The 16792-nt window shown below is 43.0% G+C and overlaps 1 protein-coding gene across 2 annotated transcripts in view; it reads right to left on the bottom strand.

The window, feature by feature from the left end:
* Nucleotides 1-5010: 5010 nt before the first annotated feature.
* The window catches only part of PTPN9 (protein tyrosine phosphatase non-receptor type 9), a 64976-nt gene continuing 53194 nt past the window's right edge, over nt 5011-16792 (bottom strand). For both annotated transcript variants that reach the window (XM_072950982.1, XM_072950981.1), the window contains 5 exons: nt 12692-12758; nt 8612-8690; nt 7270-7420; nt 6649-6856; nt 5011-5845 (listed from right to left, as the gene is read on the bottom strand). In XM_072950982.1, the coding sequence (XP_072807083.1) occupies nt 5631-5845; nt 6649-6856; nt 7270-7420; nt 8612-8690; nt 12692-12758 (720 nt within the window). In that variant the 3' untranslated portion in view covers nt 5011-5630. The remainder of the gene's footprint in view (nt 5846-6648; nt 6857-7269; nt 7421-8611; nt 8691-12691; nt 12759-16792) is intronic.

The following is a 16792-nucleotide window of genomic DNA, read 5'->3' as shown; positions in this document are numbered from 1 at the left end:
TATTCACAACCTTGAAATGTCTTGCCCTCACTTAGCATTGATTTACTCCTCTAGGTCACTCTAGCCCAAATCTAGAAAATAGATGCCAACAACATGTTCCCAGTTTACCCTGCTTTGTGTTTTCAAAGTGTTTCCTTTTGCGTATCAGTTGTTTGATGATTTTTTTTAAAGCAGCAGTTTCCTCTGTTCAAATGAAATCTTATTCAGAGGCCTAATATTTAAGAGATAAAGGTGGGCCTTGCTTTGGCCGAAGTGAAGCCCAAGCTCTGCAGCCTCCATTCCGCCATCCCAGTCGCGCCTCCTCCCCGTCAGCCTGTCCCACAATTCCTAGTGAACCTACATTTCTGAATCCTTTCCTTCATCCCAGCCACTCCCCACCTCTCCCCAGTCTGTGAGAACACAGCCTGGTCTTGTCCTTGGTTACCTCTGGCTGTTCATCAGAATCTCTCACCAATGTTTCTTCCTCTGGCTTCCCCTAAATATTGGTGGCTCCCAAAGGTCTCTCCTCTCTTGCTCTTCTTTGTTCTCACCCACTTCCAAGGCTCCTAGCTTCTATCTAAACTAAGTTCCCAGTTGACATCTCCAGCCTAGCATCTGCCCTGAACATCATACTCCAAAGGTCCACTGGCTACAGGCCACAGAATAGGCATTCACTAAAGATCAAGCAAGTAAAACAGAGACCCCACAGGATGAAATAGCTGATCTAGGCCCAGCTGTGCATCTGGCCAGTCTTAAGGCTAAGACAACAACATCAGCTTGGACAAGTGGCCAGGTTCTGCTGTGGGGGGAGGGGCAGAAGGAAGGGAGCCTGGAGTGGGGAACAGGGCACTCCGCACACTTTTTTGGACTACCTTCTCTATACAGTTCACTGCCTGGCTTTCCTACTTTCACCTTCATCTTAGTCCTGAAAACCTTATCAGAAACATTACCATGTTAGGAACATATTTCTATGTTATTGTTGAAAAGGGATCACTCCTCCCAATCTCTAGCCAACATTCTAGGATTCTGATGTAGTTGGCTATGTCCATGTTGGCCTTAGCAAGAAAAAAAATGAGGGTATTTAAGACTGCAGAACACCAGATTTAGCTTAAACAGAAGGAAGGATTTTATGAAAGTTACTGTGAGGGATGAAGGGAGATTAAAACAGGTTTCTGAGAGTGCTAAATTTCTATTTCTGGAGAAGACGCAGCCTTCTCTGTGGTCAGTTAAGAGCAGTGCGGTCCAGGATACTTGATATTCACAACTGTTTGTGTGATGGAAACTATGGGGTGGATATCCCCAACAGAAAATCTCGTTCCCACACTGTTGGGGTTTTTTAGCTCCTGTCCTTGGTAAGCTAATGGGTGGTCTGTGGCTAGTAGTCTTAGTAGTAATCAAGGGCCAAGACAAATCTAAGGCCTTGATTGGGAGCTCTGGGAGCTTGATTAGTTATTCCTTGGCTCCGAGCTATCCTGTCACATGTAACAGCACAGAAGCCTTAAAGGCCAATGGGTTGACCTGGGGATTATAGGGGAGACTTGGCCTGCTTTCCAAGTTGGGGGCCAAGTGGGAAGAGAACTGATGGACTATAGGGAGGAGGAAGCACCTTGAAAGAGGAGACTGAAAACAAGGTAAAACTGGGGACTCCAAGTAGGAGCTGGCCCAACCAGAGAAGGGCCTGATGGTTCCTCAGGCATCTGCACTGCCCAGCAGGGTCTAGACCCTTAGGAGCTGGAGTGCCTGTAGTAGAATCATCTAATACAGCCCCTTCTTTTACAAAAGCTAGGACCTTTCTTGGGTTGAGTGGTTAGACCTCCAAACTAGCACAGAACTCGTCACTCTGGGAGGGCCTTTCTTTGTGGCCAAACCTCCTGGCCCACTTCCCTGTAGGTGTCTGATTTGTGAGTTTCCACACATGTATCTGGTTGTCTCTAGAGCTGGGATGACCTTAAGGACAGGAGTCCCATCTTCCTCAAAGTATGATGCTATATAGCCCAGTCTCCCAAGAACTAGTCCCATTCTGTCATTTACCTGGACGTGGTGACATGGACATTAACAATGGTGAGCCTCCTAGGTTGAGGGTGCTGGGCACCCTTCAGCTCAGGAGTCCTAGCCTAGCTCACAGGGATGAGCAGGATGAAAGGACTAATGCTAAAGGGAGTAAAATTACTAAAAAAGTAGCCATCAAACCAGAAGCAGATGTCTGAGTTACCCACAATGTTTTCTCTCCTCTAACCCTTTCATCTTATGTTCTCACCTGTACAATCCAGCATTTGACTGTGGGTTCTTTTGCTTTGTTCACCACATCTCCTTTGTGAGTCTTTACTTTCTGAACGGATTCCTCTTGTCTTCCCTTTTCTTTACCTTAATACCTGACACAGGCAGGCTCACACTGAGTATTGGTTATCTTCCCAAGGGTAAGCCACAGTAAACTACAGTAGTAGGGGGAAAGCTATTGATCCCTTTCAGATTTAGGAGACATCAATTTGCTAACCTTCCTCAGAGTCAGGGACACGGACTAAAATAGTGGTTCCAAGACCTGGCTCATCCTGCCATCACTCAACCACCTATTGGGCAGGACCCAGGAAACTATTTTTAAGGAGCTCTCGCAAGTGACTACCTCACCAATCCTTAGACATGCAATGAGGAACTCATGTATAACTTCTGAATTTACACAGCAGTTGGGTTATAGTCTCTTCAAATAAATGACAGTTCAAGGCTACCTCCTCCAAATCTTTTATCATTAATCCTGTTTCCTACGTATTTCACCAAACTCCTAACCTTTCTGATTTCCCAGATTTCGAGTATCTCTGTTCACCTACTATGCTTGCTTGCCTCCAAAAAAATAGAGGCTCATCCAAGGAAAGGACTGGCTTAATCTCTGGTCTATACTTCAGCTCTTGATTAAGAAAAGAAACTCAAGAAAATTTTGTTGGAAGATCAGGAGATGGATCCTTAGATGTTTGAGTCAGATGGTCTGAGTTCTTGGCTGTGGCGAATTAATTTTCCTGTGCCTCCAGTTTTTCTCTTCTGTCAATATGTACCTCAAAAGATTGTTTTGAGGGGGAATGAGATAATACCTAGAAAGCGCTTTGAATAGTACCTGGAATAGAGTTAAGCAACCAGTAAATGTCAACTGTTACCACTTTTATTAAGAACATCCCAATATTTGCACACTCCCCAGGCACGAGCTGCTCCAACTGGGCAGGTGTCACTGACTGAAAGGGAGTAGCTACATGGTAGGGAGAGTGGTCCTATGTGGACACAGCTTCTGGTTCCACTCTAAGAGATAGATGCAAATGACTCAAGATCTTTCAACAAAGGTACCGATGTACCTGTATATATGGAGTTTCCCTGGGAGAATGACTCCTCTGGTATCCTGAAGACCTGAGGACCTACACCAGGAGGTCCTATCTGGGAGAATCAGTCAGCAATGTTACCCTTCTAGTCTGTTCCATGTAGCACAAGGCTCAAAAGCAGCTACCTAGAATTTAAGAACTGTCTATATTCTGAAAGGAGAGTTAAAAAAAACTCTCGTTTCCAAAGACAAAACACTATCTTAATCTTTGAGGCAGCAATGCAGGGAAGAGGCCAAAGGCTTTGTAAGCAGACACTTGAGCTCCAGTTCTAGAGCTGGACCTGCTGGACCTTGCCTTCTCTGAAACTCTCACTGTAACTCTCTGGACCTTACCTTCCTTGTCTATGCAGAAATAGAAGGAAGGGAGACTATCTCACTGGACTGTTGAGGTTTAAATGAGGTAATGGGGGGAAAGTACTAAGCACAGAGTCTGGCCCTTGGCAAGCACTCAGCTGGTGCTGGTTCCCTTTGTCTGCCCAGAGCTGGGCCATGGCCTCGGACAAGGTGGGCGGCTCTCAGAACCGAAAGGCTCTGAGGCTTTGGGATCCTCCCTGCCTCCCATCCCTCCCAGACCGGCTCCTGGACCCCCTCTTCACCTTCCCAGCCCAAGACTGCTACTAAATTGATGAAGCTAAAAGGGTTTGATCATGTTGGTATATTTATATGTAAATACAAAACTGTATCGCTGTAAGATATTGAATATGAACATTACAATTATTTTCTGATTCTGACTCAGTCCATTGAAGTTAAATACAAAATGAAAAGATTGTAAAAGTAAGAATATATACGTTCAAAGAGCTTATTACAGTATAAAATTATTGAGGTCTGATCAGCTGCCAACCTCATCTGTGATGGGGAGAGAAGTTTTAAGGGTCCCCGGGATTTTCTTGGGAATGTGGAATGCTGGGAACTCTCAATTCCATCCCTGGCACATCAGGCTGGGTAGGCCAGGAGCAGACAGGGACAGGCTGGATGAATAGGGAGGGACTGCAGGGGACTGCCTCACCCAGACAGGGCTTAATTTTTTTATTGACACAGAACCCACCCAGCTTGAGCTCCAGGGTCTGGCATGCTAGTAGGCAAGGAAGAGACAGGCATCTGAGTGGACAGGGCCAAGCTGCATATGAAAAGGAACCTTCTAACAAAAGAAAAAGGGGCCCACTTCATTCTCCCAGGGAGGGATTCTCCTAGTATGTAGTTTCTGCTCTGTCACATCTGGGCTCCCCCTCTTTCCTTCTAAGATTTCGTACCAATTGCTTTTGGCTCTGGATGCTCAGTGAATTCATCTCTGCCCAGATCCCAATCCCCAAGAAATAGGGAGAGGAGAGGGAGGGTCTAGAATCACAGTGAAGGTCTATTCCCAAAATTGGCAAAGTAAACAGAAAAATCAATAGAAAAGGGCAATCCATGCTGAATTAAACCAGTGTCACCACAAACCAGTATTCTTGGCTCCAACAGGCAGCATCCTGGAGAGGAGTCATTACACAAGGATGAGGGCCTGTGGCAGGAGCACGGAGAGTGGAGGTGTGTGTCTTCCTCCACCACTCTGCAGTCTGACAACAGGAGACATGATCCCCAGCCCTGGCTAGTCCAGGAATAACAGCAGGGTCCAAGAAGCAAGGAGTCTTGAACTGCAACACGGAGCCCCAGGAACTTCTACAAAGGAGTGTTTCTGTGTATATGTATTTATAGAATATGACCATATTATCACATACAGTATATATTATATACACACGTACATATGGACTCATACACATAAGTGCACATACACACACGCACACACACAGAATGACAAAAAAGACTGGAATACACGCCCTAGGTATAAACGTGCTTGGCACTCGGGACGTTCTCTAGAATATGTAACTTGGTCAAGCTCTCTGGGAAGGAGGTGGATGCTCACCAAACCTCCCCATCAAATCCTAGCAAAGGGAAGGAATGGAAAGAGACCTCGGGGAAGGAGAATGGCATTGGGAAAGGGGGGCAGGGAGGTTCCTTCCCCACTTACCTCAGGGCCCCTGGCAAAAATCGACAGCCACAATTTGGTTTTAATAAGGCACAGTTCGATAGCAGGTGCTAGGAATTAACAACGCATTGCTGCCGGCCCTTTCTAGTGGCAGTTTTACCACATCTGTCTAGCCAAAGGGAAAGGCTGCCTTGCGTGCACGTGTGCGCCGGGAGACACAGAAAGAGGTTGGTCCATGGCTTCAGCGTAACTGATGGCAACCTACAGGCTCAGCAGTGTCCAGGGTAGTTTAAGGAAGGCTGACCAGCAGATAGGAGGCTCGTGGGACAGTTACTGACCCTCCATGGCCAGGAGATTGTGGCTGGAAGGCACCATGCCCTCCCTCTCTGCGAACTCCAGGATTGCCTTGTAGCAAAAATAGTACTGCTCAGGGGTCTGGATGCTGAAGGCCCTCTGGGTCCTCATGCGGGACACCGTCTGGAACACATTAAGGGTGCCAAGCTCCTCCAGCTGCGCCAGGCAGATGTCCAGTGAGCAGAAGGTACCTGAAAGAAGGAAGGAAGAGGTCACACTTGGTTTCCCTCTCCACTTTCCCTCCTTCTACCAAACAACCCAGGCGGAATTGGATGAATGAATTCAGTAACAGGGTGCCTCATGGCAGGAGGCCAGCTGGCCTTAGTCCTGAAAGTACTCAAGGAGGGGGTCAAGGGAGTGCTGAAGGCCAGAGAAATGGGAAGGCCTCTTGTCTCTCAGGATATATATGGGGGTAACAGGGTAAATAGGTGGGAGGGTGACAGAGGAAATTCCTGCTTCATCCCAGACAGCCAGCACGACAGCACTCCCATACCTGGGCCCTAATTTTCAGAGGTTCTACAACTTCTCCACAGAGACCTAACACAAACCTATTCTTGACTTTCTCCCAAAGGGACTTCTGAACTAGAAAGGCTAACAGCCTGTGCAATGTACATCCCCTTAAGGCAAAAGCTGCTAACTGGTCCCAGAATGGAGAGCGTGGCATTGGGTAGGAATCTTCCCGGGGGGGATGGGAAGAAAGCGGCAGCCCGGCTGAGCGCTCTGGAACATGCAGGTGGCTGTTTGGGATCAGAAGATAATCATGCTGATATCGGATGTATAAAGCATCAACACCTAGAGGACCTGGCTTGTGAAGTGTATATTCTGGCCAGCATAGCTAGTACTAAGTATACCAAGAGGACATTGAAGAGGAATTTTTCATGGCAATTCACCGACAATGGATCAAATATTCACATTCTGGCAACTGAGAGCTTTGTTATTTCTCCCCCACCCTTGCTGCCTCTGGATGCTCTGAGAGCTCCATCAGGTGCATTACCTGTCCTGCCAATGCCTGCACTGCAATGGACCACGATGGGTGGCTCAGGGCACTGCCCTTTGGAGCGTGTGCCCATGCTGCTGACGGCCAGCCTCTGCTGGTTCCTGACTGCTCTCAAGAAATCAATGAGGGAAGCTGCCGAGGAAGGGACACCATAGTCTGGCCAGCTCAGGAACTGAAAGTGGGTCACCTGGCGTTTCTGCCGTTCCTTGGATGAAAAAAGAAGCAAACGTTAATGAGGTATTTTCTGCTTGCCCCTGACTACCTCTGGCTTTTTCAGATTCTCAGCCCCCTCGTATCCTTACCATCAAGGTTCCTGCCTATCACGCTCAACTTTCTCCACAATTGCTTCTATACAAACTCAAAAGAAAGGTTAAATGTCTGGAGAGGGCCGAATTCCAATACTGTACGATCCAGATTTCTTATGTTGTAAAAAGTTTTATTCCTAAGTAACGCCACTGTTGTGTCAAGACAATATGGCTGTTTTGGCTCTGAGCTCAATATCCTGATCCTGTTTCCAGAAGAACGGAAGTAACTTATAAGCTCCCTGGAATCCTGCCTAGTCTCTTTGGGGATTTTCTTTACAGTAAAGGTTCAAAAAAGTGAGAGAAAAAAATTTACCTCCGTGTTGTGAATTTCTAGCGTTGTTTTCTTATAATGGTTCATATTCTCCACGCCTAGATTGGTCACCGTGAGGAAGCCAAATCGGATCCGAGAGTCTTTTTCTAAAGGCCAGTACTGGCCACACTTCCTCCTGCCGCCTTCCTCAAAGCTGAAGACACACAGAGAAAGATAAGCCTTCCACCCTTCCTCTCCACAGCACTAGCCCTGCTCTCCCCGGGACCTGCTGCACCCCTGGGCAGAAATGCCATCTCGCATTGCTTCTAATTTACACCCTTACTTCTTGGCAGAAAAAGGAAACCTTCATTCTAAACAGATGTAATAAGAGCTAAAGTTTCTGCGCATACTCATTTAGCAGACATTTACTGAGCACCAGCTATGTCCGTTTGGTCCCTTTCCTGATACCTCTTGGTAATCCTCACATACCTGGGATAAATACTGGGTGGACAAGGAAAGACAGTAGAGAAAATATGATGGGCCGGATCAAACTCTCCGTCCCATGTTTCAGTTACTGTTCATTCTCTTCCCTAGCGAGAGGTCCTGGCTGACCGAGGAGTGGGAAAGGCACAGCTCCCAGGATGCCAGCAGGAGGGCTGTGTACAGGCCTGAAGGCTACCTCACTGCTCTTCAGTGGCTGCAAAGTTCTCCCAGGTGGGACCTCTTCCACCACCTCCCCTCCAAGTCGAAGGTGGCTTATAACAGTGCCATGAGGAAAGGATCTGAGCAAACATTCTCATTAATTTTTTTCTCCTCATCTGAAATATGTTATTAATCATAGTGATAATGATACTAGTGAAATAATAATTCCTGAAGTTTTGGCAGATATGTAAACCAAAATTTCAAAAGTATTCCTTTCATCAAGAGCTTCCTTCCTGCTTGACCTATTGTGTTTCTCTTCTCTTTCTGGCAAGTTCTCCTATAGGTGGGAATATGAACAAGAAGAAAAATAGTCAAAAGTAGCAGGGAAAGGGAGAACAAAGGTGAACTAATAATTCAGGAGCCAGGGAGACGGCTGATCTTTGGAAGTAGGGAGCAGACTAAAAGTGAATTGCCTGATGTTTCCCAGTGCTTCATTTAGCAGTTAAAGCCAGGAAGGACCTCAGAATAGCCTGTAACTGGCACAAGGTCACCAGAGCCATGGATTAAAGCTCTGACAAGTCAGAGTTCTCACTCTCCACCATACCTGGCTTGTTAACTCTGGGTCAGCTAAGACAGCTCAAACTCTTTGCCATGGCTTTCCTAATCCTCACTGTTTCTAAGAGCTAAATTACACTCCAGTATCACCCATGCTTGGGGACAGGGTGGACGCAGAGGGCAGTGGGTAGAAAAGAGACAAACTTACCGGGTGGTCATGACAATCACCAAGACTTTTTGCTCCCAAACCATGAGCCAGAAATCACGGTAAGTATTCTCCAAAGGGCCTAGAATGAAAGAAGACAAAGAACTTGACCTTGGGAAGCTCTTCTTTCCTTCCTAGGCTCTTCTGCTTTTTTGCCCAGCTAACCCTAACCTAACCCTAACCCTAACTCCAAAGCACATATGCTGGCTCCCTGCTCTTCTGACTACATCCCTGCTACTCAGGGTGGTCCTTGGACCACCAGCAATAGCACTGTATGGGAGAGTATTAGAAATGCACAATCTGCATTTTAGCAAGATCCCAGGTAAAGTTGTAGGTACAATACAGTTTGAGAAGCAGTGTTACACATCTTCTCAGAGCCGTGTCATCAGGGTTCAATTACCACATCCAGACTGACAGTGTGACCTGTGCACATGTCCCTAGCTGTTTTCCTCTCACCTAAGCCTTACAATCACCAGTTCCCTTCTAAACCATTCCCCTTCCACATCCCAGTATCTCCTCAGACACCACATGTTTGCAAGTCAGTCTCTTCCTTCAAAATCACCTTTATCTCTCCACTTTCCCAACTCTGTTAACAGCTCTGGCATTCTTAAATCACTCAATCTTGAAAAGTTGGCATCAACTCTGACATCCATTTCTTTCATCTCCCAGAAGCAGTCACCAAGTCCTAGATTTTTTTTTTTTTTTTGCCTTTGAAATGTTTTTGATTTTTATCCATTTGCCCCATCCTGGTCTCCCTGCCTAATTTCACTACCACAGGGACCACATCACCTTTTGTCTGAGTTACTGTAAAACCATCTTGGTTTACTTTTCTGAATAGGAATTTCTCTTCCAGTCTATTCTGGATACTCCTGCCAGTTTAATCTTTCTAAAAAATTGCTTTGCCACAGTACAGACACACAGGGTCACTTCTGCCTCTAATCCTTTGTTCATGCTATGTCTCTCACCTCTACTACCATTGACTTTCTGCCCATTTTCTTGTTTCTTCCCTTCCAGCTTTATTGAGACATAACTGGCATACAGCACTATATAAGTTTAAGGTGTACAGCATAATGATTTAACTTATGTACATCATGAAATGATTTCCACAATAAGTTTAGTTAACATATATCATCTCATACACAGACAAAAGAAAAAAAGAAAAAACATTTTTCCTTGTGTTGAGAACTCTTAGGACTCTCATGTATAACATACAGCAGTGTTAACTACATTTATCAAGTTGCACATAACATCTCTAGTACTTACTCATCTTATAACTGGAAATTTGTAACTTTTGACCACCTTCATCCAATCCCCCCTCTCCCCAGCCCCTACCTCTGGAAAACACAAATCTGATCTCTTTCTCTGTACGTTTGTTTTTGAAGTATAACTGACTCACAAGACTATGTTAGTTCCTGGTGCACAAGTGATTCATGTCTATACATTTCAAAATGACCACCACTATACCCATTTTCAAGTGCGGCCTCTTCCTTAAAGCTTTCTCTGAACACCACACTCCTTGCAGGGCTCTCCTGTCAGCTCTTGCTGGCACAGCTGGATCAAAATAGCTTAACCATCTAATGTCTATGGTCTTACACCAGTCATTTTACTTTATTAGATTAGACTCTGTAACAGTGGACTTCTCTGAAGAAATAAAGTCAATGGTTTATGCTGACATGGGTGAAACAATCCACTAACCTGGCTTGTAAGGGCTTCTGAACCAAACAGACATGCATTCAAATCCTGGCTCTGCCACTTAGTAACTGCGTGATCCAAGGTTACCTAACCGCTTTGGGCTTCAGTTTGTTTATAGATTAATAAACCTTCCTTGCAGAATCTCTATACTAATTAGATGGTGATTATGTACTTGATATATAATAGATACTTTCAATAAATGACAGATACTATTATTAGAAATATGAATAAAAATCAGAATACTGAATCTAGCCAAGAAGGTTAACCAGGTAAATTAAACCAGCCTTCTCAACATCTCAGGATCCCATTTTCCAGTCTTAACAGAGTGCTGATACCTTCAAAAGGTAGAACAGTGCTTAACTCAAGAAATCCTATCTCAGGGGTTGGGCAGGGGAGAAGAAGAAGAAAAAAAAAATCCTATCCCTTATAATCCTGGACGAGTGTCTTTTCCTGGACAGGGCTTTCTGAGCCAGCCTATCCCTGCATAATCAGCAACTATGAGCAGTGTGCCCTCACCTTCTGAACCTGGAGAAAGGAGCATTCTGAGACTCTCCAGAGCCAGTCCTCACCCTCCATAAGCCCATTCGTGTGGAGGCCATCCTCCTCAACAAAAACTACTCCCAGGCAAACGACATATTCTACAGCTTTCCTGATAGTTCTCTTATTTCTTCTTAGGGTAGTAAAAGGACTGTTTCTGGAGGGAGTGGTCCCTGCTATAGGAGAAAAATAGTGGGGGAGGACATAGCTCAACTCAATGGTAGAGTGAATGCTTATTAGCATGCACAAGGTCCTGGGTTCAATACCCAGTACCTCCATTAAAACAAACAAACAAACAAACAAACAAACCTAAATATCCACCCCCCAAACTTTTTTAAATAAAAAACAAACCTGTGACCATCAGACCAATTAACAATGTACCAAAAATCTGAAGGCCCCTTTCCCTTTTCTTCTCCCTTAACTTCCATTTTGAAAAATTTGAAACCAACAGAAAGTTGGAAAAAACAGCACAATGTACTCATACGTTCTTTAGCTCAAAAGCTATCATTTTTAGCTATCATTTTGCAACGTTTGTGTCTCTCTCTCTCTCTAACATATATTTTCTTTTTTACTGAACTATTTAAAAGTTTCGTACATTTTGATATTTTACTCCTAAATACTTGAATAGTATTTAGAAGAAAAAGAACATCTCTCCCAACATTATCACAATGAAGCAGTTAAACCAATAGCATTATCTCATACCCTGTCTCCAATTGTCCCAATAGGTTGTCCTTAACAGTTTTCTTCTCCAAATTGAGTTTCCAATTATGGATGATACATTGCCTTTGGTTATCAATGTCTCTTTAGTCTCCTTTAATCTAGAACAGTTCCCTGCCCTGTTTTTTGGTTTTTGTTTTCAAAGGCATTCACTTTGAAGAGTCTAAGCCAGTTCACTAGTATGTCCCACAATCTGAATTTGTCTGGTTTGTTTCTCATTAGACTCAGACTTAAAAACTGGCAACATACAACATACGTAATGTTTGCAGTTCTCACTGTATGTGTCACAAGAAGCACATAGTATCTCTTTGTCCATTACTGGTGATACTAAGTTTGATCACTTGGTTGAGGAGGTATCTGCCAGATCTCTTGTTGGCAATTCTCCACAACGGTCAAAGAGCCTTAAGCTTGTATGATGGGCTGTTGTATCATCCTATGTTGGAATTTCTTCCCACGCTTTTTGAAAGCAACCTGGTATTCTTGAGATGGCAGAGGACAGGTTAGGAGTAGTACTGGGGCCCACAAATTCCATCTGAAATCCTAGAGCCCAGTACTTCACTGTCTTAGCAAAGACTATTCATGTCAGAGACTGCTGGCCTGCTCTGTGATGGTGTAAGGACCAGCAAAAGCCTCTTAAGACTGGTGGGTATAGCTCAATAGTAGAGCGCATGCCTACCATGCACAAGGTCCTGGGTTTAATCCCTAGTACCTACATTAAAAACAAACACACAAACCTCTTAAGACAGCAATACCCATTCATAGATTGGACTCAATCTCTGGGAAGTCCCACTGCCATTCCTGGACTCCTACTGGACATGAAGAGCATCTCACTGGCCAGTGAATTCTGATGTCCTATTCCCGTGGATTGGCAACATTAAGACATAGTCCAAAAATCTGTAGTTGTGTGTTCAAATCTCTAGTTTATCTCTATGCAGTGAGCTTCTAGGCACATCTGGTACAGAAACTGCACCTCTCTCTGCCTTCCTCAATAACCCTCAATCTTTATGAAAGGCCAGAATCTAGTGGCCACAACATCACTTCAAGTTACCATTTCCTTTAAAAATTATGCTGTCATCTGATGCAAACAGTCACAGGTAGATGATATAAAACCAATTTGTGACAGGCAGACTAACTTACCTTGTGTACCAATGTAAGCATTCTTTTGCTTGTAGCCATCCATGAAACTGGCATTGATGTAATCTGTCTAATGATAAAAAGAAAATATTACTGCAGCTGTGTGAATACAGCATTTGGGTAGGAAAATGATGTACTAGGTAAATAAAACCCAAGGTGTGGATATTATCTTGTCAAGAAGAAAACGAGACCTGAAAGGGCCAATTCAAAATCTCACTTCTGCAATGTTGCTGGGACGACTGTATATCCACATGCAGAAAAGTCAAGCTGGCCCCTTCCTCACACCATACGTAAAAACCAACTCAAAATGCATCACAGATCTAATGTAAGAGCTACACTATAAAACTCTTAGAAGAAAATATAGGATTAAATCTTTGGATTAGGCAAAGTCTCCATAGATATGACCAAAGCACAAACAACAAAATAAAAAACAGATAAATTCAACTAGATTAAAATTGAAAACTTTTGTACTTCAAAGGACACCATCAAGAAAGTGAAAAAAAACCCACAGGATGCACGCACTTGATAAGGGACTTGTATCTAGACTATATAAAGAACCCTGACTAATAAACAGTAGAAAGACAACCCAGTTTTAAAATGGGCAAAGAATCAGAATAACCATTTCTCCAAAAAAGATATACAAATGGAAAAAACAAATAACACACACACACACAAAGATACACAAATGGCCAATAAGCACTTGAAAAGCTGCCCAACATCATTAATCAGGGAAATGCAAATCAAAACCACAACACGATACCACTTCACACCCGCTAGGATGGCTACAGGTAAAAGATAGATAGTAACAAATACTGGAAAAGATGTGGAGAAATTGGAACCCTCATACACTGCTAGTGGTAATGTAATATGGTGCAGTCACTTTGGAAAACAGCCTGACATTTCCTCAAAAGGTTTAACACAGAGCTACCATATGATCCAGAAATTCCACTTCTGAGGGAAATGAAAACATAGATTTATAGAAAAACTTATTCACAAATATTCATAGCAGCATTATTCATTATAGCCAAAAATTGGAAACCACTCAAATGTTTATCAACTAATGAATGGGTAAATAAAATGTGCTGTATATTCGTACGATTGAATATTATTTAGCAATAAAAAGGAGTGAAATGCTGATACATGCTAAAATGTGGATGAACCTTAAAACACGCTAAGTGAAAGAAACCAGACACAAAGGCTATATACTGTATGATTATATCTATGTGAAATGTACACAACAGGTGAAAAAAAAAAATCAGGCAAAACGTAGGTGGGTTTGGGGGAAATGGAGAGTGACCACCAAGGGGAGTTTCTTTTTCAGGTGACTGCAGTGACAGCTGCACAACTCTACAGATCTGTTAAAAAACCACTGACTTGTACACTTAAAAGGAGTCTATTAGGACTTGCAGCTCAGAACCAAAACCTAATGGGAGACAAGCCAGGCAACCTGAGCAGGAACATCCTGTCCCTGCTGCCACAAACACACAAGGCGAAGTGTGACTGGAGAAGGAAGAAAGCTCTACCTCCTATCTAGGACCATCAACAGAGGGGCCAAACACCCAGGCTCTATTACTAACTGAGTTAACACCAAGCAAAAGCCACACAAATTCAGAGTCTCAATGAATAGCTTCCGACTCACTCTCTTCTGCCAATGTCTCAGTCTTATCTACTTCAACATCATTAGCCATCAGAGAAATTAAGTAGGATTTAATTTTTTATTATTTTTATTATTATTTTGTTATTTTTATTATACCTTCTCACAAGATCTCTGCCAACATCCTCTAATCCAAGCTGATAAAAAAAGAAAGATGGGCACAGCTCCAGTCTTAAGTCATGGTATAACTAGTTGAGAGTCCCTAGCAGCTAGGATGGATACGAGAGGGTGCGGAGAGGTATAGGAGGACAAAAGAAAGAAGTCTAATGGCAAACTAGGGAAAATTCATACCCCACTCTACTCTAGAGAGGTCAGAATGACTCCCCAACCGGCCAACCCTTTCTCCACTGGGTTCCATCACTTGGAGGACAGTCTGAACTGTCACTACCCCACAGCCACCCTCAAAAGACATCTCCATCTCATGGTCAAATCCATGTTACTTGGATATATGTCCATTAGTTAGTCAGTCTACCAACTTATCTTCCCGCTAATGATTTAGTCAAGAGTTTCCTGCTGTTCTCTCCTCCCACAGCAGCTGGTATTGACCTCATACTACTAGTGTTCTACACTGACTTGGACACCTTCACTGAGCTAATGGACCATCTGGAGCAGATCCAGCAAGGTAAAAGCCTCATTCACTCCCAAACAGATTTCTCAATCCAGGGCCCACCCATAGTAAGCCAAAGTCCATTCTCTGTTCAGCCTGGTACATTCCAGTAGCATATCCTGCAGACCGAGGCAAGACGGCATAGAAAAGTACAAAGGCTTTACCTGGTACATGCCAATCAACACTATTGTATACGTAATGTATAAGCTGTTACTCTTGGAGCTACCTTCATGCTTTGAAAAGAAATGTTACCTCTTTAAAGGAGTCTTATTTCTTTATAACTAAGGATTCCAGCTTTCAGCATTCTTATCTGTGAGAACACTGGGCATTAAAATCACCAATTTCAGAAAACTCATTAGATATTAAAACTGAAAATGATCTCAGAAATAAAGTATAGACTTGGGGCAAACTGAAATAGCAAGGAGAACCAAAGCAAGCACACTAGGGCCAGGTTCAACAGAAACTGGACTAACAGCTTTATAATTCCAGGAGAACTCTGTTGAACAATTCACTAGTAAACCTGAATCCTCCACTTACTGTAAAAATAAAGCCTCTGCCAATGTTTGCAGCAATGAAAAGAATTATAACTTAAGCAATGATCTTCAGATTAATTACAGGATGACGAGAATAGTCTCCTGGTACACTAGGTTTCACTCGTTCACTCACAAATAATTTACTGAATGTCTGACACATGTCAGGCACTGTTCTAGGTCCTGGAGACAGAGCAGTCAGCAAGACAGATCCAAACAGGTATCTCTGACTCCAGAGCCCCAGCCTATCATTCTCCACTCCTTCAGAGCATATGCTAAGATGATCTCAATAATACTGATGAATTTGCCCTCAGTTGGCCAGACTCTTAGCTAATGCTCCTATAGGAAAACCCTCTTTAAGGATCCTAGACAGGGCTATGAATTCAGTTTATGTGCTTGAAATGGCAGGGTCAAAAGAGATTAAAACTATGATCCTAGGGTCCTAACTCATGTACCACATATGCCAAAAATATGACAATGATTTTCCCAAGAATGATCTTCCAGAAAAAAAGAGGGGGGCTGTAACAAGTCCCTGTACTGTGTGTCATGTTAAAGGGAACTATTTAAATTCCTCTACTGTGAACATCAACCTCAATGCTGTTTTTCTGATGTGTACAGAGGATACCAGACAGAACTGCTGTATCAGAAAGAAAAAGAAGAAATGTAACAACTATTTAGTTGTTGACCTCAAAATTCTAAATGTTGGTTGTTGCTGTAAACAAGTTATATTAAAGAAGACTTTAAAAAGGAGTATGTCAACTATTATGCTATAGAGGATGCACGAGACTATAGAGGATGCATGAGATACAGGATGAATGAAAAGAAAAAACTGTGCTAATGTTATACTAATAGATTTTTCTGATTTAGGATAAACTTTTCAGTGACAATATCATGCACTTCAAAAAGAAAAAACGATGTGTTCTGGAAAACTGTTAGATTTACTCAAAAAGTAGCTCAAATAAGGACAAAGACACGAACATAAAAGGGGCATGTGAAGAGTCTAAAGAACATTTTCACTTAATATCTCTACTAATTATTATATAATGTGATTTGACATGTAGAGATATGATCAAATTAATATATTAAATAACATAGGCATTTGACCAATTCGTTTCTATCCTGGATATTTAGGTACATACTAGTTGTCTAAAACTTTTGTCAGATCCTCTAAATAGAAAAACCAGAGGATACTTATAATCAGAGTTGCCCTGTAATGATGTATATATACTCACCAATATGGTGGATGATATGACTAATTTTATAACTAAGAATTAAAAGGAGAAATAACTGAACAGTTATCAAGCACCTACAAT

The sequence above is a fragment of the Vicugna pacos genome, chromosome 27 (genome assembly GCF_048564905.1).
Source record: "Vicugna pacos chromosome 27, VicPac4, whole genome shotgun sequence".
Classification (NCBI taxonomy): Eukaryota; Metazoa; Chordata; class Mammalia; order Artiodactyla; family Camelidae; genus Vicugna; species Vicugna pacos.
The sequence above is the reverse complement of the archived record's forward strand: the minus strand, read 5'-3'. Positions and strand labels throughout refer to the sequence as shown.